This window comes from Podarcis tiliguerta (genome assembly GCF_965153285.1).
Source record: "Podarcis tiliguerta genome assembly, chromosome: 14".
In the NCBI taxonomy this organism is placed as follows: domain Eukaryota; kingdom Metazoa; phylum Chordata; class Lepidosauria; order Squamata; family Lacertidae; genus Podarcis; species Podarcis tiliguerta.
Window position 1 is genome coordinate 36,657,689 of NC_139547.1, and position 22,122 is coordinate 36,679,810.

Sequence of the window (22,122 nt, forward strand, 5' to 3'; positions counted from 1 at the left end):
AAGCCATGGGAGGAGCCCAGGACTCAGTAGCAGCCGAGCACAATGCTTCGTGTGCAGAGTCCCAGGTATCATCTCCAGTTTTCACATCTCCAATTAAAAGGAACCGATAGATGGGAAAGGCGTCTGGCCTGAGGCTCCGGAGAGCCACTGCCAGTCAGAACTCAGAAGAGATAATACTTTGCAAGATGCACCAGACAGCTTCTTCTAATAATTCTCAAAGTGCTGACTTCTGCATCTAATAGGTTGATCTCTGTAGTACTTAAACTCTCTGGTGAACACCGCTACTTCAACAAAGGGCACTAAAGCTCAGTGGTTTTTCTTGCCTTTCGCCTAGCTAAGAATATTCATAGATTATCACTAGCATAAGGGCAAAGCAAGAGGAACTAGGAGCTCCGATATCCTTCTGTTGAAGCAGCTGTGGCTGTCGCATAATCCCTTTAATTGGATTTGGAGGAGGATGCCTTGGGAAAGCAACACTCTGAGGAAGAAGGAACCCACCACCCTCTGAATACGGTTGAACTCCAACTCCCTTCGGCCCCAAACCAGCACGGCCAGTGGCCAAAGATGCTGGAAATTATAGCTCCCAACATATGGAGGGCCACAGGTTCTGCTCTAGCTAAATGTGGCCTGCGATTGTCACCCAGAATTTGCTTTACGATGCTGTGCAAACAATACAAACTAGTGATGAACATGAGAGTTGCACACCCTCCAACATTTCTCCAATGAAAATAGGGACACCCTATTCCATACCCTCCAACATTTTGCTGATGAAGACTCCATCTCCTCCAACTTTTCTCTGATGAAAATAGGGACATCCCACCATACCAACTCATCTGGGAGGAAAACCCAGCCTGACCAGCCCCCATGCCTTTAATAGGAACTTAGACTGCAGGAACTAACAGGTAATTTTCTTCACAGTCTATGCACTTTGACACAACTTTGTTAATATATTCAGAAATGTTTATCAGAGTGTTTATGTCCTGAACTCCTGGCCTACCTGGCAGCAAGTTAGTATGTCGAGTCCCCAGCCCAGGGTCAATCCATGTGTCCAGAGTCCAAAGCACAGTCGTGCAGAGATCCTGAAGCATCCAAGCTGAGATCCATCAACATGGGCAATTGAACAGACCCAGCGCCTCAGCTCTGTTGCCCTTTTATACTTTGCATGCTGATTGCAGCATCTGGGCTTGATGAGGCATGTGAAGCTCACCTGTTCCAAGCCTACTCCAGCTGAGGAATCACACACCTTCTCCCAGAGCTAGTGAGCCCCACCTGGCCAGCTAGGGAGCTGGGCTCTGGGGCCCATTCCCTCGTCATTCTCTGTCACCCCATGAGTATTTCCTACACCAACCTCTCCTTCCCCACCCACAATTGACCCCAGTGTGTCCCAGTCCCAGCTCCACCCCTTGCCAGGATCCAGATGGGCAGGGTAAAAATATTATTATTATTATTATTACTATTATTATTATTATTATTATTCCTTCCTGTTGTCCTGCCAGTTCATGACAATTTACTGTTCTTTTATTTTTATGTAATTGTTGCATGTCATATGCTCTAATGTAAATAAATATATATTTTGATGCAACCGTGTTAAACAGTTTAAAGGTGACAATTAATAAAAGCTATGTTACAAAGTGGGGGAGGGGGCAAGTGAACAGAGGCTGTGCATACTGATACCATACATTTAAAGCAGCTGACTTCCCTCCAAAGAATCCTGGAACTGCATTTTGTTAAGGTTGTTGGGAACTGTAGTTCTCTGGGGGTAAATCACAGTTCCCGGGATTCTCTTGAGCTGGTGGGAGAATATGTGTTTTAAGTAGATGGTGTGTGCACACAGCATCAATCTCTCCCCAAGGTAACCAAACAACATCTCTTGTGCACAAGAGGGTAAAATCAGCATGCTTGGGGGTGGGGAGGGGAATACAGGATGTTCAGAAATTCAAAAGGAAAAATAATGAGGGGGCTACAGGGTAGGACATACACACACACACAGATACACACAGACACACACACACACACACACACACACACACAAACAGCCAATAAAGACTGAGTATGCTCAGTGGACACAGAATGTGTGTGTGTAAAAGTAGGACGGAGGAGGGAACGGAACATAGCGTAACAAAAGAAGATGTGTCTGGCTAGAACATGGAATTGAAGTGACTCCATGCTGTAACATTTTGTTGCAGGTTCCAGTGGTATTATTTAACACCAAGACAAGCATTGAGTGAACACATAAGAAATAAGAAATGCCACGGAATTCAGTGAGCCTTGTTATGGAGTAATCATGTATAGGATACAGCTCTCAACATCACTGAGGAATATTTTGCAGCCGGCAAATGTTGTTCCTTCCCAGTTCATGCTGGTTAGGTTTCCTTTGGTAGAAATGCAGAAATCATTTTAGCTGGTGAAGCCTGTCATGTCAGAGTGTTGGGGGTGGGGGAGAATCCCTGTAATAGGCGGTTATTAAAAAGTAGAGGAGTTTAGTTTAATGCCAGTTTTTCTTCGACTGAAAAGACTGGATAAAATAATAAGACCGTCCGTGCAGGTGGCAGGATTGCAGTCTAAAAGACATGGCACGCATCTGGAATCCTGCCCATCTTTGCATCTTGCCGCTTCATTTGCTGCAGCGACCATTGTAAAGATGTACTTCTTATTATAATACTCTCTGTGATATTCTTCACAGTGCATCTCGCTCCCGTCCCCCGCACAGAGCAAAAGACAGATCGGGGCAATTGGGCCAGGGTGACTCATTCTGCAGAAAGCTAAAGAAGCCAATACCTTAGCTCATCTGCAAGCACCGTTCAGGGAGAGATGGATGGGCCGGCGGGGGGTTCCGTTTACACCTACGTGGCAGAGATAATGGAAGGGGGAACGGCAAGAAATAACGATGCTCTGCTGCCCTCTAGAGGCTGCTGCCAAGCAACCCGATTTCTCCATTAACATCAGTCAGGAGAGGCTGTGCATTATTTCGACCCGTGTCTGGACGCACTTGGGAGTTGGATGAGGGCTAATAAACGGAATTTAGACCCTGGGAAGACAGAGGCACAGTGTGGGTGGCGGGGCGGGGGTCCCGCATCTCGGAGATTGGACAGTTGCTTATTTTGGATGGGGTTGCATTCCCTCTGTAAGGCTTGCTGTTTAGAGTTGCTGCTGGATCTATCTTTGTTGCTGGAGTCTCAGGTAGCGTCAGTAGCTAGGAGTGCCTTCGTCCAGCTATAGCTGGTACACCAATTGCAGTCATTCTTGCACAGTGACAGCCTGGCTGTGGTGATTCGTGCACTGGAAAGTTCAGGACTCGAATAGTGGAATGCATTCTATGTGGTGCTGCTATTATTGGGACTGGTCCAGAAGCTCCAGCTGGCGCAAAATGTTGTAACTAGACTGTTTTTGGGGGCAGACTACCTCCAGCACATAACTTCAGTCCTTAAAAACCTCCAATGTGTACTGATGAGTCCAGGATTACCACCTGGTGCCTTATATCCCTGCCTGATGGCCAAGATCTTTGGGAAAGTAAATTAATGGTCTCCCATGACTCAGACGCGGGTGGCGCTGTGGGTTAAACCACAGAGCCTAGGACTTGCTGATCAGAAGGTCGGCGGTTCGAATCCCCGTGATGGGGTGAGCTCCCATTGCTCGGTCCCTGCTCCTACCAACCTAGCAGTTCGAAAGCATGTCAAAGTGCAAGTAGATAAATAGGTACCGCTCTGGTGGGAAAGTAAACAGCGTTTCCGTGCACTGCTCTGGTTCGCCCGAAACGGCTTAGTCGTGCTGGCCACATGACCCGGAAGCTGTACGCCGGCTCCCTTGGCCAATAAAGCAAGATGAGCACCACAACCCCAGAGTCAGCCACGACTGGACCTAATGGTCAGGGGTCCCTTTACCTTTACCTTTATGACTCAGACACGTGGATTGGATATGTTCAGTATTGTGGGTCCAATTCTGTAGATTGCTTCTATGTAAATTGCACAGTATTGTGGGTCCAATTCTGTAGATTGCTTCTATGTAAATTGCATCAAATTACGTGGAAAGGTTGTAGTGGTTGCCCATATGCAACTGGGCCAGCATTAATTTGCAAGGCCACTAACAACTTGAGTCCAGGATACCTTAAGGACCAGTTGATGCCTGCTCACTGCAGTCTTCCTTGTTCATGACACCCCGCCCATGGCCCAGACATACGGTTTACACATCCACAAGGACATAGGCATACAAAAGCTGATCAGACTGAGTTTCACTTAAGCATGGGTGACTGGGCAGCATCTTCCGTCACACCTGAGGGCAGCAGACTAGATTCAGGGGGCAAAGGCAAGGCCTGTAGCACAGTTCCCCAACACCTTACCTTTACCTTTGTTTTACCCTCCCCCACCCCCGCCATCTGTCACCTGAAATAGTTGCCTCACTCTGCCTAATGGCAGAGCTGGCCACAGAGGCTTGTTGCAAGCCCTGAAGACTTACAAATCTAAAATAGCATAACATTCTTCATGTATTCTATTGATATGGTCTACAAAAGCTCATTCCATAATCAATTTGTCGGTCTTTAAAGGTGCCACGAGACTCTTTTGTTTTATTTTTACTGTAGCAGACGAACATGGCTATTCCATTTTTAATTTCAACAAGTAAGATGAATGGCTGGATGGGGATTTGAATTGCGACCTCTCCAGTTCTAGTTCTACACTTTAAGCATTACACTGGAGTGGCTATTTTCTCATTCCGCCGCCCCCCATCCCTAGGACCCTTAAGCAACCATCCAGGGGCCACAGATCAGCAATGGGTGTGGCCACACCACACTACCATGGGTCTCAGAGGCACCAACCCTCACAGGATTTTTTATTATTATTATTATTTTTGCTGGGGTGGGGGACAAAGTAAAACATTGCAGAACAGACTCATTTAAAAATGAGCATAGTGTCTGTGCATCTTGTCTCATATCTCAGGTTCTATAAATGTTGGAAACTTGCTCTCTTTTTGAAATGAAAGCTGGGAATCTGGGTATTATGTTATGCAGAGCTGGGGGACGTCCAACCTGCATACCTAATCAGGCCCACCAGGCCTCTCCATTTGACCTGCCAGGCCATTCTAGGTAAGCAATGCTCACCTGCCAATCACCTGACATCTCATATGACATCAGGCTGGGACAAGTAAAAATGCAGCTGCCCTGGCCAAAAGCTTCTGAAGCACCACCAATCCTCTGACGGTTGCCGCTTCAAAGCACAGCAAAGAGCCCTCTGTGGAGCTTAGAAACAATGCCCCCCCCCCAACATTCAGCTGATTGTTGAGGCTTCAAAGTGCAGTGCAGAGCTCTTTGAAAGCCCCTTTCAAAAAACACTGGAGGGTATGAAGTAGGGCTGGTGAAGGTCTGGAGAGCAGGGGAGCAGACCCTCCAGGTGTTCCTATTTTCCAGGGACATCCCTGATTTAGAGAAGCCACCCCAGTTTCTGATTTGATTCCTTTTCCTTAGGTTGTCCCTATTTTCATTGGAGAAATGTTGGAGGGTATGGAGTTATCCAACCCCCAAACTATCTGAACGCAATCTTGTATAGATAAGTTTTTTAAATGTTTAATGTTTTATTATGTTTTTATGTGTGTTGGAAGCTGGGGCAACCCAGGAATATGTGTGGGGTATACATAGTAAAATTATCATTATGGAATGGGATGTCCCAATTTTCATCGGAAAAATGTTGGAGGGGGTAGGAGTGGCTTGGGAATACTGCTGAGGGCCCAAGATAGAGAGGCCTGGAGGGCCACATTTGACCCCTGGAGTGTGCGGATGCCCATCTTTGCCCTATCTGGACTCCTGCCTCCATCCCACAGCCATGGTCCTTGCAAGCCTGCACAGTTAGAAGCTGAGAAAAGCACATACTGAAGACCTGGGACAAGAGAGAACACCATTCTTGACTCATGTGGCATGGTCTTAGAAGGCCTTCCTCTGCCTTTGATGAGTCAAGGTGGGAAAAATTACAGTGTTGCCTTAATAACATAGCAGCTTCCGGAAATATGGCTCTGGAAATAGCATCAAAATGTCACATTCCTTCCCACCAACAAAGGCTTCTTGGATAGTGACAAGTTGCTAGGTGACATTTCCCTCCTATTTTCAGCTCAATGGCAGGCTCACACACCTCCTTGGTTAGTGCTGTCAAAGAATTCCCACATCTTCAGTCATCAGAGGTGAAGAAGGAGGCAGCAGAAATAACAACCCATTTTCAGATTGCCAACTGTGGAACATGAACATAGCTTAGGTATGAGCCAAGATACAAACACACACACATAAACATTCACCACTATTTGCAAGCTGCACACAGGTCTCCATTTATGCAGTTTTTGAGAAGCCCCTGCAAACAGGGCCAAAGTGTTAGCCTCCATTTACCATGGTAGCCAGAATACCGAGGCACAATAGAATGCTTTTCCATACAATTAAAAATCACGACTCGTGGAAAACTAGTTTGTCAGCGAGAAAGATCTGTTAGTTTTTGTATAGACAGGTCCTGCCACATGAGCCCCAACCTGCAGTCTGAAGTGGTAAATCTCAGGTGCTCACGACCTGCCTGAGAACTGGAGGTAACAAGTAGAACTTGGAACAAAATGTTGGAGTGTGGAGTGCCTCCTGTTCACAGTGCCAGCCAGCCACTCTGCATTCTGTGGTCACTGAGCATGCTCAGCCTTTACTGGGCTGGGGTTCTGGGGTTCCCTCCTCTGCAAACCTTGGGGTTCCCCAAGGCCTGCTGATGCCTCCTTCTTATCTGAGGATGGTACTGCTTTGGCTTCCAGCATTCATTCATAGATAGATAGATAGATAGATAGATAGATCTGTCTGTCTGTCTGTCTGTCTGTCTGTATCTATCTATCTATCTATCTATCTATCTATCTATCTATCTATCATCTACTGAGTCTGGAAGGTATCTCTACTGAGAAGGAGATATTCCATCTTCAGTATGTGCCTTTTGCCCCCATTAAACAATTTGTGTAGAGTGTTTTAAGTATCTACATCTAATAACCTTGACAGTGACTTCTACTACAGCTTACCTTAAGGCCATTATATGCAGAGCATTTTGAAACTGAGCCTTTGAGGGCAAAGCAGGTTGAAAATCTGAACCAATTTTTCTAAGTATACTTAATGGGAAATAAGCTCTGTCATAACCATCTTGGACTTAACTTGCAATTAAATAGCCCTAGTTGCAAGAACGGGGTACATAGCAATGAAGAAAGAGACAATTTTGTCATTTAAAAATAGCAACAAAATGTTGCAGCTCCTGTTTGTGATTGCAAATTCCATTGTCAACTTTGCACTGTGTGTAGAAGTACTTTATTTTGCCTGTCCTGAATCTCACACCTTTCAGCTTCGTTGAATGAACCTGGATTTTAGTATTATGAGACGCAGTAAAACATCTCTCTATCCATTTTCTCCACAACATGCATTATTCAAACAATATTTTCAAGTCCTGGTTTACAGTATTATTCCCCTCGTGGGCAATCAAATTTCACATTTTATTTTACAAAGTTTTCAGCTTAAGTGGTAATGTCAAACAAATTTGCAAGTGCCAAGATTTGTCCTAAGGAAAAACATTAAAAAACAGTAGGTTTTTGGCAGCAAACCTATTAGCAGGGCAAGGATGAAAGAATTGTTGTGGCTTGGCTGTGAGCATTTGAATATTTTAATTTGCAAACTGTTTTTAAGCGAATGTATGTAACACATGTTTATGTCTAATGTTCAAAAGCAAACATGCCCATGATATTTCAAGCCACGTGGATCACCACCACCCATTTATTATAGTCTACAGACCAGAAATAAGACTGCTATGGAAATAATAGCACAATATTCAACAGACTATAGGGAGTTGTCTTCAGGTGAGTCAGACCATTGGTCAATCTGATTTCATACTGTTTGCAATGACTGGCAGTGGCTCTCCAAAATTTGAAATGGGCATTTCCCAGCTATACCTCAAGATGTGATTTCACCCAGGGCCTTTTGCATGCAGAGCAAATGCTCTACCACTGATTTACCTCTTAGTTTGCCATAGTTTATTTTTATAGTCTAATGCAGGAATAGTCAACATGGTATCCTCCCAAAGTTGTCGTACTCTATCTCCCATCAGCCAGAACCAGTATGGCCAATGGTCAGGAATTATGGGAGCTGTAGTCCAACAAATGCCAGGAGAGCACCACAATTCCTATTCCTGGTTTAATGTTTCTTTTAGTTGCAGATTAATGTGACTTGTGAACCGGACCATTATCTCAGCAGTCCTTCCCATGTCCTTCTAAGTTAGAGGAACCTAGCAAGTTCATGCAAGAGGGAAAACATTGAACTGGGGACTGATTTTCTGGTTCACAGATCAGTCTCTTTGCCACTATGTCAGTAGGCCTTGCTTTGCTTACTTTACAGGCTGAAAAGTTTTTTAAAAAACATGGCCTCAGGAGCACAGAATAAAAGAGCAAATCACCTCTCAGCAGAACAGTATGCAACCAGTTTGATGCTCTTTTGAGGTGCAAAATTATTTGAACCCTTGGAAGCCAGCAACCTTACATGTTGAACAATTGGAATTTTGCTGCCAGCTCCCTGCCCCCCACTCCCAAATTCCCATGTTTGATGGGGAAACTGCTTTTGCTAGATTAACACTGACAGTTCCTGGGGATTGAATAGAAATAACAAGGCGAAAAGGTGAGCTGATTAAAATGTCACAACTCTGTCATTGCCAAACCTCGCAAAGACAGCAGGTCCTTGCTGCTATATTCCTGGCTCTAATCAGGCTCTAATAGGGCACCATGCCGGAACAGGCTATTCAACTAGAGCAGCTAAAAAAAAAACCCACCTTCCTCTAAATCTGCAAAAAGTGATCATATATTGTGAATCCATCTCAACCTTTTAAAAAACTCAGTAGTGGTTTGTGCTTTATGGTCTTTCCATCTCCAAACCCTGCAATGTTGATCTGATGAATATCTCAACATGCCAAGAGGGACATCATAGACTCCAACTGTCCCAGAAATGTCACGAAAACGCTTAAGCTATCACGGTTTCTCACTTTCTCATGCCGAGTCCTGAATTCCCATCTTTGTTGAGGTATGCTAACTGGAAATGGCTTCACATTGGAGGAAGCAGGGGGAAGAGAGAGTTGCTGGCTGAGGCTGCCTTCCTGCGCTCCTCCATCTCATTTGCCCACAAAGACTCTTGCGCTGTGTCCGAGGGAGCCAGGCTGGTGGAAGAGTAGCATTAGTTGTAGCAGCAGGAAGAGGAGAAAGAGGAGCAAGGCACTGGGGATGCCAACACCACTGTCCCACTGACTGTGACTGCCTGGCCTGGTGAGCCCCCAGTCACCCATCCAGCTGGCCATGCTGAATAAAAACAAGGAGGAGAAAGTGAGCCAGGTCAGGCCTGAAGAGAAGGCAGCAGCCTGAGGAAATCCTGGGCAGAAGGCCCTGGGGGGGAAGGGGAAGGGTATGGCTGGCGGGATGCAGCCAAGCATGTGGGGGGCTGTAGTTTGAGGGATGTGGGGTCCAAAGTTATGGGGGTCGAGTGTGGGTGCTGAACCTAGCTGGGCTTCGAGGAGGGTTTTCTGTATCATGAAAAAATCTTAACATGCAGAAAAAGCCCCCCACCTCCAGGAGTGATATTGATGTAGAAAAGATTGTCCCTATTTTCATCTGAGGAATGTAGGTGGGTATGTTTGCTGATGTGTGCTGAAGATTCTCAATTTTGGAACTGGGTTTGGCACCCAAGAAGAGCACTGCAGGATCAGGCCTATGGGGCATCTAATCCAGAAGGCTGTATTCACAGGGGCCAAACGGGGGCCAATGGGAAGCCCACAAGTAGGGCATGAGCACAGCAGCATCACTCCCCACTTCTGGTTCCCAGCAACTGGTATTCAGACATACTGCCTCCAACAGTGGAGATAGGAGATAGCCATTTTCTAATAATCCAAGTTGGTGGCCATCACTACTTTTGGGGGGGGGGGGCGGAAACCAAATCAAGATTAAGACTAAGAATTATGTGGATGGCTTTCATAGGAGGATTTCAAGAAGTCACCCAACTTGTAATGGACCAGTCCTAGCGGTAGCTGAGAGACATAGAACTGATGGACATGCCTTTTCCTAACTTTCTAAGTCTACTTCCTGGCTATAAATAGTGAGTCCCTCATTCTGGACACTCCTTGCCTGACAGCGCTGTGACACCAGTTCTTGCACTAGGCTTGCCTCCCCCCCCATGCAACTGTGTATTTAATAAGGTACGATCACTCTCTAAATTCCTGAACCTTGCACTTTTTGATACATGTTGAAATCTGCTCACAGGAAGGTCTCAGGTCCTCAGGAGCCTGAACATGGGCCACATGCATGGCCAAAATGGCAGGCACCAGAATCTTTGGTCATTAACAGCCCACCCCTCCATTCTCAATGAGAAAGGTGATTTTATAGTAGGGGGGTGGAGTCCATCAGAACCTGTTTGAGAGGTTTCAGATGAGGCTGAAAGAAATTTGTGCAAGAGAAAGATTTCAAAGGTATAAAATAAATTTATTTGCTTTATGAATGCAGGCAATGCCCCTTAGAGTACTATTAAGCTTGATCATTCACAGAACAGTCCAAGGATGTGCACTGGTTTAAAGACTGCAGCCAGAGTTCAATGCTTTCTATGCACATTGTCATATGTCAGATTGAGGCATCAAGTCAGCTGGGCAACTCCTCATCATGCACAAGAACAGGGAAGCGTTCACCTCCTTCACACAGCAAGGTGTAAATGGCACGGCACAGTGATGCTCTGGAGCTTTCCTGAATAGGTCCAGGTTCTAGAAGAGGGAGAAGTTCAGCTTCCATGGCCTGGGAACAAGACAACCTGTTAGTGGGGAGGGAAAGTATCTCCAACACAGACCATTCAGAAGTTGAGGAGTGCAGGTGATATACTGAATCAGGGAAGCAAATAAGAGTTGTATAATTGTTCCCTTGACTGCCTTTTCCAGCTCTCAGTAAATGGCTGCTAATATGCATAGGCAGCAAGCTGCGCTGGCTTGTGGTGCCTTCTGCAGTGTGAACCAAGAAACCACAAAGCAGAGTCCCTCAAGCAACCTGCAATGTTGAAAAAAGAAAAAAGCCACTAATCAGCACAGCAATGAGGCTCATTTGGACAGCCAGTGAAGCCTAATGCTAAAGGAGGTATGACCTCAGGGGCAGCTACAGACCGAAGCCGGGGAAAAGAGAACAGATGAAAAACCAAGTGAATGGTTGGCTAAAACGTGGCACTTTGCTCCTACGGCAAACTTAATGCATTATATTAGAATGATAGGATGCATTATATTAGAATGATACCCCACTCCGGAACTCATACTATCAATAAATTAGCACAATTGGTTCAAGCTCAATAGAAAAGCTTTCTACAGCTACCATTAAGTAAAAACTGAGTTTTCATCTGGCCAGTTTCCAGTTGTGAGAGCATATTACCTAGCTGCCTTCTGTTTCATCCACTCGCTTTTAGTTCTATGCAGCAGGATAGCCAATTAATCTCTCTGACTATAAAACAGCCAGATTTAGGAACACAGGAAGCTGCTTCATACAGTCAGACCATTGCTTCATCTGGCTCGGTATACTGTCTACACTGGCTGGCAGCAGCTCTCCAGGGTTTCAGCCCTATCTGAAGATATAGGGAATTTAAACCTTGTACATGTAAAGCAGATGTTCTACTTCTGAACTACAGCCCTTAGATCTTTATTGTATTATTATTTAAACAATGTATATACTGCTTAACTGCAATAGTCTCTCGATACAATACAAGCAGTAAAAATTAATTAAAACTATAAAATCAAACTTCAGCATTCAGCAGGGAAGGTGCCTGTCTGACTCCAGCTGGAAGGGAGTTCCATAAACTTGGGTCTACAACACTAAACACAAAGTTCCTGGTGTATCCAAGCCATGGGGGACGACTAACAGTGGCTCCTCCAAGACCTCAATCACCTTATTATTATTTTTATTAAATGTTTTATTTATCTTAAGCATACATCTTAAGACTTACACCCCACCAGCTGAACCTGACCAGGATGTCTGAACAAAGTGAGCAAAGAGCTTGGACCCCAACACCATAAAAGGCAGCCTTACTGCCAAGTTACCTTCTGTATCTCAAGTTGCTGGCGCAGCATCGCCACCTTCAGTCTCAAGGCTTCCATCTCCTTCAACTCCTCCAAGCTGGAGTAAGAAAGCAGTGGCGGTGGCCCAACAGTTTCTACATCCCAGCACCTCTGGCTTCCAGGGGAGGCACACCATGTAGAGGAGCATCCCTCGCTGCAAGCGGAGTTAGCAGGGAACAGCTTCGAATGGGACTCCATAGCTGTCAGGGGATTAGCAAAGCACAAAAGTGAGGAGACCAAGAGGGAAGTGATAGCACTCTGCCAATACCTGAAGGGCTAGAACACAGAAGAAGAGGACAAAGTGTTGTTCTCGGCTGACCCAGAAGGTAGGACGGTCAGGCATAGGCAAACTCGGCCCTCCAGGTGTTTTTGGGACTACAACTCCCATCATCCCTAGCTAATAGAACCAGTGGTCAGGGATGATGGGAGTTGTAGTCCCAAAACATCTGGAAGGCCGAATTTGCCTACACCTGGACTAGAACTCTAATGGGCTCAAGTGAAACTATGGAATGCGCTCCTACAGAAGGGATAATGCTTCTGGCCAGTTGCTGGAAACCACAGGATGGGTTGTGCTCTGGTTCCGCTTGCAGGTTTCCCGCAGGCATCTTGGTGGTCACTGTGAGAACAGGATGCTGGACTAGATGGGCCACTGGCCTAATCCAGCAGGCTCTTCTTAGGTTCATAAGGCAAGATTTGAACTGAAACGTCTTATTGACAGTGGAACCAATCTATTAGAGGGCTAGCAGGCTCTCCCTTGCTCAAGGTCTCCAGGCAGATGCCTGTTGGGGATACTCTTGATCTCCTGCATTAAGAAGGGAGTTGAACCAGATGGCATAAAAGACACCTTGCAACTCCATGGTTCTATAATAAACCTTTTGTTTGCAACACAATTTGCTTACTGTATCTGCATAAGAAAACAAGCCACACATTGCTAGGAACTGAGCAATTAGTTACAGGATAAGGCTGATCTGATTGTTTTTGCTGAGAAAGCTGCAGTGCCATAGAAGGCGGCCAAGCAGGATTATGACAAAATGTCCTAACCCTACATGGCCCACGCCTAGGTGGAGACCTGGAACGAGTGCTGAATTTTCAACCATCCAGGATAAGCATGCAGAATGAGTGTGTGGTATTGCAGCTCCCAAATCTGATTTTATCTATCTGTAATTGGTTATATCTATGCATCATTTTTTCAAAAACAACAACACAATGTTATTATGTCATATCCTTCACCTTCTCTTAACTGGTGCACTTTGTCCAGACACTGGCCCACTATCGTTTGCAGGCCCTCCAGAGTCAGAAGACTTTCGTACTGTCTCTGCCAAGTTGGGTTTTCTCCAAGAGACTCTAAGAGGAATAAGAGAGTTAGAGGCTTCGGGTCTCACAGAATCACTCGGGAGAAGGCAGCCTCAAGTCTAGCACCTCAGAGAAGTTGCAAGCGCGGGGGACCCACAAATAAAGAAATGAAAGCTATGTTCTGATAGCTACCATTCATTAGTGCACACTCAAAAATGAAACATTTGTGAGATATATTGTGTTCCAAACTACATGCATCAATCATACATACTAGAGGCAAAATAGAGAATTTGGGGTGGTGGTGTACACCAAACCGTAGCTTCTTGCCAATGTAATCTGTGGAGCAAATAATCTGTTCACAGCTGTGGGTATGGATATCTTCACCACAATTTTTTGAGACTGAAATTACATTCCCAAAGCATTTTAGCTACCATCATCACCTTCCTTACCTGAGGTCTCAGCTTCCATGCACTGGCTCACATGGGAGTGAATGTCACGTAGGTGCTTAAACTCTTCTTTCACTTCAACTGGACTTAAGGCTAGTGAAGGCAAGCAGAACTGACCATAAGCTTAAGTCAATAAGGCTTAGTGGAGACAGTGGAAATAAAGGCTTTTAGGGTCACCATCCTACTGGCTAGCTTGCCAGATTTATAGCAAGGTCAAATGTTTCAGGGCCAAAACTGGCCTTGCATTTAGCAACATTCCTGGAAACAAGGAATTCCACACAGGTGCATTCACCAAGTTCTGTGCAGGTAGAAAGTGGGTTGGGAGAAGAGGGACTGGATCTTCAGACCTTTTCAAACTTTTATTCAAAGCTATTTTTATCCAAAAATACAGAACAGGCATGATATTGTCTATAGTTTAACTTTCCTTCCTTCATCTTACATGCTATATTGTTTATTTTGTTCATAAAAAATATTTATATACACTATTCATTAAAAAATCGGAGCAGTTTACAACAATTAAATATAAAACCACACAATGGCAAAAATTAACATTAAAATTAAAATTAAAAACCAGCTATTATGGAAAGATGCATTCTTAACTGTGCACCTGACAGAACAGAAAACTTTCCAGCAGGTGTTTAAAAGTTGAAACTGAAGGCCACATTTAAAAAAAAAAAAACTACTACTGAAAAATACTGACGTTTTCCAAATGGGAATATGCAAAAGGAAGAAACAGAATGGACTCCCCCCAAGGTCTTGGATGTGCCCAAAAGGCTCTTTCCACATAGGCAATCTTATGCACTCATCAAGCCACAGCTGCAGACACATGTTTACTTCTTCTAAAGCATGGCTGGGGGACCTGAGGCCCTTCTAATACTGCTAGACTCCCATTAGCCCTGGTGGTTGTCCATGCTAGTTGGAACTGCTGGACACTGGAGTCCCGACAACATCTGGAAGGCCACAGCTGCCCCCTGCCCCCCCCCATTATAAAGCCAAAGCCAGAAAAGGATACTGTTGCTTGTAGCTTCTCCATAAAACTATTCCTTGCAGCAACAGCTTCTGGGCTTGTTTTGCAAAGACGGCATTTCTCTCCCAGCCTAGGCATTTATAAAGGAGGGGAACAAGCAGTTAGCAAGAGTTGGGCTTAGCCTGAAATCCACACCTCACACATTACAGTTCTTCCTGAAGCAGGGCCAATCGTATTTCTGTCAAATACACTTATTTGCTTACACTGCAGGATCCCAAAACACTGAGTGTATCAACAGAACTTTGTCACCGAAACTCCAAAACAATCTAAGGAAGATGGAAGGATTTCCTATTGGAAAGTAATCAAATTTAGGATATTTGGTCCATCTATAGGCAAGGATGAGAATAACATCCTAAATTGCTGGATGGACTTACTGCATCTTCTCAGATAGCTAAAGCCACAGAAGGGCATCTGCTTACTTGAGAGATGCAAGCCTTGTTTCCAGTAGGGCACAGTAGGCTTCCACTGGAGTAATCAAGACCATCATCAACAATGAGAAAGCACAGCAGAACAGATACCCTTGTCTGCTGTCCAAGCTATACAGAAATCTACATGGCAATGACTGCAGAATATGGTCTTCATTGCAAAATCTGCTAGCAGTTGCAGAATTCAGAGACTCACACTTTAAATTGGTGGAAAGTATTCTCTACCAGGTTAGACTCTTTAGATTAGACTCAGTGGAACAATGGATTTATATTTACTTAGCATGTGGCAGGTATTATTCTGCCTGTTCCAAATTAAAGTTGTTGTTGGCATTTAGATCCCAGACGTTTGTTAGACACTAGTGACTGATGCTTTTCAAGCTGCAAGGATGAGGAAATATTTGGCTCCTAATACGTATTTTGACTCCTAACACATACGCATTTTATTTGTGTGTCTATTTTACTTTGAAACTTGAAAACCACATGTGGTTTCAGTTCAACAGCAGGACAAAACTATGTCATCCAAATCTACAATTTGATAGAACCTCCTGCCAACACAGATTGATGCCATTTGTTTTAGTTTCTGTTAAAAACATGATAGTATATATTATACATAGGATATGACAGATGCAGCTATAGAGATGTATTAATTATTTTTCTTTTGACTCTGGACTCAGCTACATTGGCAAAGAAAAAGTGCCTTATATGCGTTGTTGGTGCATTCTAACACTTTGACACCAGATAGCGCTGTAGAGTTCCGTTTTTGCTAACTAGATTTCTCATACAGTACAAAGTTTCCAACATGTTTAACTGAAACACTTCTTTGATGTGTCTAGATCCAGCCCTAGTCACGCCATTAACTCTAGCTCTGGATGCATTCAGACAACCAGCAGCCATACAGTAATGACATAAAATGTAATACAGTGGTACCTCTGGATGTGAACAGGATCCGTACCGGAACCCTGTTCGCATCCTCAAGCAAATGCAACCCGCGTCCGCGCAGGTCGCAATTCGCCGCTTCTGCGCATGCAGCAAAACCCGGAAGTAACGCTCTCCATTACTTCCAGGTCACCGTAGAGCGCAACCTGAAAATATTCATCCTGAAGCTACTTCAACCCGAGGTATGACTGTAGTAGTATTACATCAGAAGACAATCACATATGGTCTCTGATCATATATTCCCATTTCTTTGCGGCTGTTCAGATGTCAAAGGAAATGAAAGAAACACTGAACAGTGTTAAAACTGCATATACAGGTCACATCCACATGTAAATTTAAAATGTATGGCTTCTCCCAAAGAATCCTGGGAACTGTAGCTTTTAAGGGTGCTGGAAACTGTAACTATGTGGGGGGGTAACTACAATTCCCATGATTATTTGGGGAAAGTCATGTGCTTTAAATGCACTTAGGTGCATCGTGTGGATGTGACCACAAAGAACTACTTTCCTCACAGAGTTATAGATGGTGTCACATGATAAGCTTTTAACCCAGGTTTGTAAACAGCAATTCTCCTGGTCACCTATAGCCTCCAAGAATCACTGACTGGCATTAAACCAGAAGAGACTGATTATTTCCAAGAGGGAAACAGCGTAATCCATGTCTAAAAGAAACAGGATAACAGTACATCATTTATACCAGGCTTCCTCAACCTCGGCCCTCCAGATGTTTTGAGACTACAATTCCCATCATCCCTGACCACTGGTCCTGCTAGCTAGGGATCATGGAAGTTGTAGGCCAAAAACATCTGGAGGGCCATGGTCGAGGAAGCCTGATTTATACCATTCAAGGTGTCGGTGTGGGGGAGGTTCTATCATTCATCAGCCTAAAGAAACCCATGTTTATCCAAACTAGCATTACGTAAGGTACATGCTTTACATGAACAAGGTCCCATATTCAATTTTTGACCAACTCCAGTTAGAAATAACAGAAATCAGGTTATGGGTACCATCTCTGCCCAAGACAGTGCCAAAAAGTTGCTGACAGTTTGAGCAGACAATGCTGGCCAGAGGGCACAACCATTATCACCTTCACCCCCCATGGCCCAAGTCTGACTGATGGGCAAAGACCCCCATGTCACAGTGACCTCAGGAAACCCCTGCAGGCCTCCTTTTTGTCTGAGCCAGCTTTTTGTCTGCCCCACACCAGCTTATAATGGGCATGTCCTGGCCAAAATGGCCTTGTGGGCCAAATGAGGAGGTCTGACAGGTCTAATTAGACCATGGGCTGCAGGTCCCCTGCTCTTGAGCTAGAGGGATGTATAATCTGACCAGGTATCAGGCAGCTTCCTATACCCATTCTGCAGAAGGCAAATAAAGGCCATAAGAATAAGAGGCTACTAAGTACACCCATGGTTATATGAAAAGTTGACTTAAGGTCTCTAAAGCCAACCCATCCAGACAACACAAATTGGTGCCACCCCTGTGGATGTGCCAGAAGACAGACTACAGAACACTCCTTCAATCCCAGTTCCATTTTGCAAATTACTAATAATCTAGGCCATCCTACCATAAAGGCTTAGATTCCTCCCTCAAATTTCCCCCATCCGTTTGCAGGGTTTTTGATTAGCATAAGGTTACCTGGTATACCTGGAAAAGGCTTTCCCATAAGGATGTGGCAGTTTCATCAAAGATCTGTAAAAAATAAATGGAACTGCATTATAAAACTTAGCACACACATATTCAAAATCTGGATACATGTTTTCATTTCCTTCTCTTTAATTTTAGATATCAAAAAGCAAGTTACTAGCTGCATGGACACCAGCTGCCCTTCCATAACCCAGGCATTGCTATCACACCATGCCAATTCCAACCCATCCCACAAGCATTTCTTTTGTATTGCCACTTATTAAATTAGTTCAGGTCAAGGACATTTAGCCAGAACCACTGTCTTTACAAACAGCTCAGAAATTTCAACAGGTCCAAAATGTGTTTGATGGAGGAGGAAACAAGAAGCAGCAAGTTAAGCCAGCTAAAGGCTTAACTCCTGGAAACCTACCCCTTTTCCTGTAGAGTAGATATATGGGATGTTGTGTCTGCCCCTGGGGTGCCTTCTTCCATATGGCTCTGTGTGGCTACAGACTCTGGAGCAGGACCAACAAAATTATGCTCTGCTTCAGAAAAAGGCACATCGGTACCTGCAATGTCTCCCCCACCCACAAGGTTCCCAAATGAAGGGTTTAGCTTTGCACAATGTGAAGATTTAGAAAATTCATGTTGTGTTCTGGGTTCTTCAGTGGCAAAGACCTTTTCATGACCCATTTGGGTTATTTTTGCAGACAACATGGCTTTGGGAGAGGCAGCCCCTTTGGCTGACTTCTTCCTCCCTGGCATCTTTGAAGTTCTGGAGCTCAGTCTGCCTGACATTTTCACTTGTGACCTTTTCACATCTAAGTCAGTCCTGTAGGGAGCTTTCAGCATGTATGCTGTAGGCTTTTTGGAAGGCACTGGCTTTCTGCTCACAGATTGCACTTTTACTGTCTTCGAGATGCTCTCCTTAGAATGATCTACTTGCTGTTTTACATCAGCACTACTAACAGCCTTCTTTTCTGCAGCTTTGGCACTTTCTATAAGCTCACATGGAGCCTGCTGGAACTTTGCTCGGATCCTTAATGCTTTCTCCAGGGCTTTGTTAAGCAGCTCCAGTTCCTCAAGCTCCTTGGCTGAGGGTTCACTTCCTACAAATGAAAGAGATAATATATTAATTAAGGTCTTTCAGTGCTGTCTCGCTCTGATCCAAATCACAAACTAGAAGAATTGTAGAGTTGGATAGGATCATCTAGTCCAATCCCCCTGCAATGATGCAGATTTTTTTTAAAGCACAAAGTCATTTATGGACAATGAGATATGTTATGTTTTCCACACCACCACCTTAAACTTTATTTGAATGTGCCTACCATGAAGACCGAGTATGTTGACTGTCTCAAGACAATGCTGAAAAGGTTATGGTAGAACCAGACCACAATTAACAAAAATGCAAGTCTATGGCATATTCCAAATGTTTGGATCCAGAATTTTGAGCCTGTAATGCAAAGAAGCCTAGTTTTATGTATCATGAGAGCTATCGGATTTGATCCTACCCAAGTATGCACAGGAACTGCCACAGCCAAGTTTAAGATGTAAAGCCTTACAAGGGAAAAAATTATTATTAGAATAAGAGAGTAATAAAATTGTAGGGTTGGAAGAGACCTTAAATAAAATCTGCACCGAAATGCTTTGGGCTTTTTTTTACTGTTTTATAAATTTCATACTTTGCTTCTTTCCCCACTTTTTTTCTCTCTCTCTCCACTCCACCCCTTTACCAGTGCAAAACACACTGAATACCAGTGTGATCCCACAATGAAGTGCCTCTAAGTCTGAAGACACAGACAAAAGTAGCTAGCATGTAGGCAAAGGAAAGAGAGAACACTTAATTGAAGAGAAAGGCTGGGAAAGAACTGTTGTTCCCTTACCTTGATTATCATTTTTGCCATCATCAAGGACTGGGTATTCAGGAGCTTCTGAGTTCCTAGCAGAAAGGAAACACAGAGCAAGCATTCAGCAAGAAACAGGTATGGCCAATAATTCTTCCACAGCTGTCATCCTTTCAAACAGCACACAAGACAGTTATTGTCATTAATAACAATATTCTTTGCCCAGACATCCTGAGGAAACAACAAGGTTCTTAGCTTTTAACTTAAAAAAAAAATCTGTATGGACTCATCTCTTCTGCTTGGTAATAAGGAGAGATGGAAAAACTGAGAATTAACTAATACAGTTGTTTTTGTTGTGGTTTTTTTTTACTAACACAGTTTGCTTCCTCCTCACTTAAAAAGAAAAAACAATTCTCTGAAACTTTAGGATAGGACTGGCACATATTCCTCTTTCCCCACCTCCAGCTTACCAGTCTCCAAGAATAGCTTGGCATTGTGTTAGGTTCTGCTGCAGTTGCTGCTTTTGTTCAGCACAGTCTTCCAAGGCTTGGGTGAGTAAAGAAACCAGTCTAAAATGGCAAATGGTACAACAAGAAAATGTTGCTATTTAACTTGGAAACAATATAATCAACATTCTTAAAATTGGCCTGTTCTCTAGGAAAAGACATGGGGAGATAAGGAAGCATTTGACAGCCCCATACAAAATTTGACATTAAATTATGGGTGTGTGTATGGAATTTCTAGGCATCCCTCACAAGCAGGCTTGTAATCCAAGACTCGCCTCATTTTAGAAACGAAACACTGGGTACCGCTGAACAATGAGCTGAGACACTACTTCCCTCAGTTGTTGAAAGGGCTCGGCTTTTACCCTACAAATAGGTTCTGGGGTTGGACCCGCCACCCCGTCCCAAGGCCGGCGGGGGACGGGGCTCCCTTCCTCCTGAATTTAAACTTAGATAGTAAACGCGCCGGGACAGGAGGGGCCTCTCCAGTTCTACTCCATAAATCGCAGGTACGCTGATCATGTAACGGCAATAATAATAACAACTACTACTACTACTATTACTAGAATATCACCTGTGGGCACAGTCTGCGGGCAGCATGAGGACAGCCAGGGAAAATCCGCAAACTGGCAATTAAAGCAAGCAGCAGCGGCGGCGGCGGCAGTAAAGCCCCTCGCTCCCACCCAAAGAAGCACAAGCACCAACTACACACTTTAGCCACTTCCTGCACCCTTTGGGGCACTTCCGGTCTCACGCTGAACTGCTTTTTCCAACCTAACGTCCAAAGCGCAGGATGGAGAGTTTTCACCATAGAGGTGCCAAAGAACAGAGCGAAACACACATCTATTCCGCGGCCATAGTTTATCCATAAAGAGACAAATGGACCTCACTATATCTTTTTGTAGGCAATTTTAATTTTGTATGATTTTTTAAAAAAACAACTTTTAAAATTACTACTCTCCATCTTAACTAGCCATTTCTTAATATCTAACGTCCCCTGCTATATCTTTCTATCTCTATAGTCTGGGTGTCTGACAGACCCGCGCTGCCGGGTCCTGACAGGTTTGTTGTGAAACACCTGGGAGGAACCGTAGCTACTGTAATCTCCGAGCAATCCCCGCAGCTTTGACAACTAAGGATTATTATTTTTCCCGCTTCTGGTTTTAGCGCCGTCTTCTCTACCATCATCCTGGTGTTTTGTAGATTTTTTTTTTTGTCATTGATTAATTTATTTCACCCCTGCCAGGACCTGCCCGATCAACGGCAGCAAGCCCTTGACAACGGTTGCCATGTGGAAGACGCTTGGGCCTGGGACATTGATTTAGGCGCTAGTTACACCAGTTTAACACACCGTGTCCAGCTACGCAGTGAGCTAGATTGCAACGTGGCTCCCCCCCCCCCTCCCCGCCGCCGCCTCCTTCTCTTCAGTTCTTAACGTCCTTCTCGGCTGCAGAAAGGCTCACTCTGATTCTGCTGCCAGACATGTCGGGATTTGTTTCATCCGAAATCACATTGTCATGGTACTCAATACAACCTCCCTATGAGGAAAGGTTGCGGCATTTGGGACTTTTTAGTTTAGGGATAAGGTAGCTAAGAGGTGACATGACAGAAGTGTACAGTGGTACCTCAGGTTACAGACACTTCAGGTTACTGACACTTCAGGTTACAGACCCCACTAATCCAGAAATAGTACCTCGGGTTAAGAACTTTGCTTCAGGATGAGAACAGAAATCGTGCGGCGGCAGCAGGAGGCCCCATTAGCTAAAGTGGTACCTCAGGTTAAGAACGGTTTCAGGTTAAGAACGGACCTCCGGAACGAATTAAGTTCTTAACCCAAGGTACCACTGTATGTATAAAATTATGCATTTTAGGGAAACTTTGTATGTTGCTACGTATGGTAAATGAAACAAACTTATTAGGTTCCTTTG

At 44.4% G+C, this 22,122-nt stretch overlaps 1 protein-coding gene across 2 annotated transcripts; it reads right to left on the reverse strand.

Annotated features, from left to right (window-relative positions):
- Positions 1–10,473: 10,473 nt before the first annotated feature.
- On the reverse strand, positions 10,474–20,941 carry TEDC2 (tubulin epsilon and delta complex 2). 2 transcript variants are annotated; one of them, XM_083412455.1, is made up of 10 exons: positions 20,769–20,941; positions 20,162–20,260; positions 19,731–19,786; positions 18,278–18,956; positions 17,869–17,913; positions 14,847–14,931; positions 13,838–13,946; positions 13,326–13,439; positions 12,078–12,295; positions 10,474–10,797 (listed from the first exon to the last, which is right to left on the reverse strand). In XM_083412455.1, exons 1-10 carry the CDS (start codon positions 20,792–20,794, stop codon positions 10,648–10,650), a joined length of 1,581 nt encoding a protein of 526 aa, XP_083268581.1. In that variant the 5' UTR covers positions 20,795–20,941; the 3' UTR covers positions 10,474–10,647. The 2 variants fall into 2 exon arrangements, with proteins under 2 accessions (XP_083268581.1, XP_083268580.1); XM_083412454.1 differs by having other exon boundaries at positions 17,860–17,913.
- Between the last annotated feature and the right edge of the window lie 1,181 nt (positions 20,942–22,122).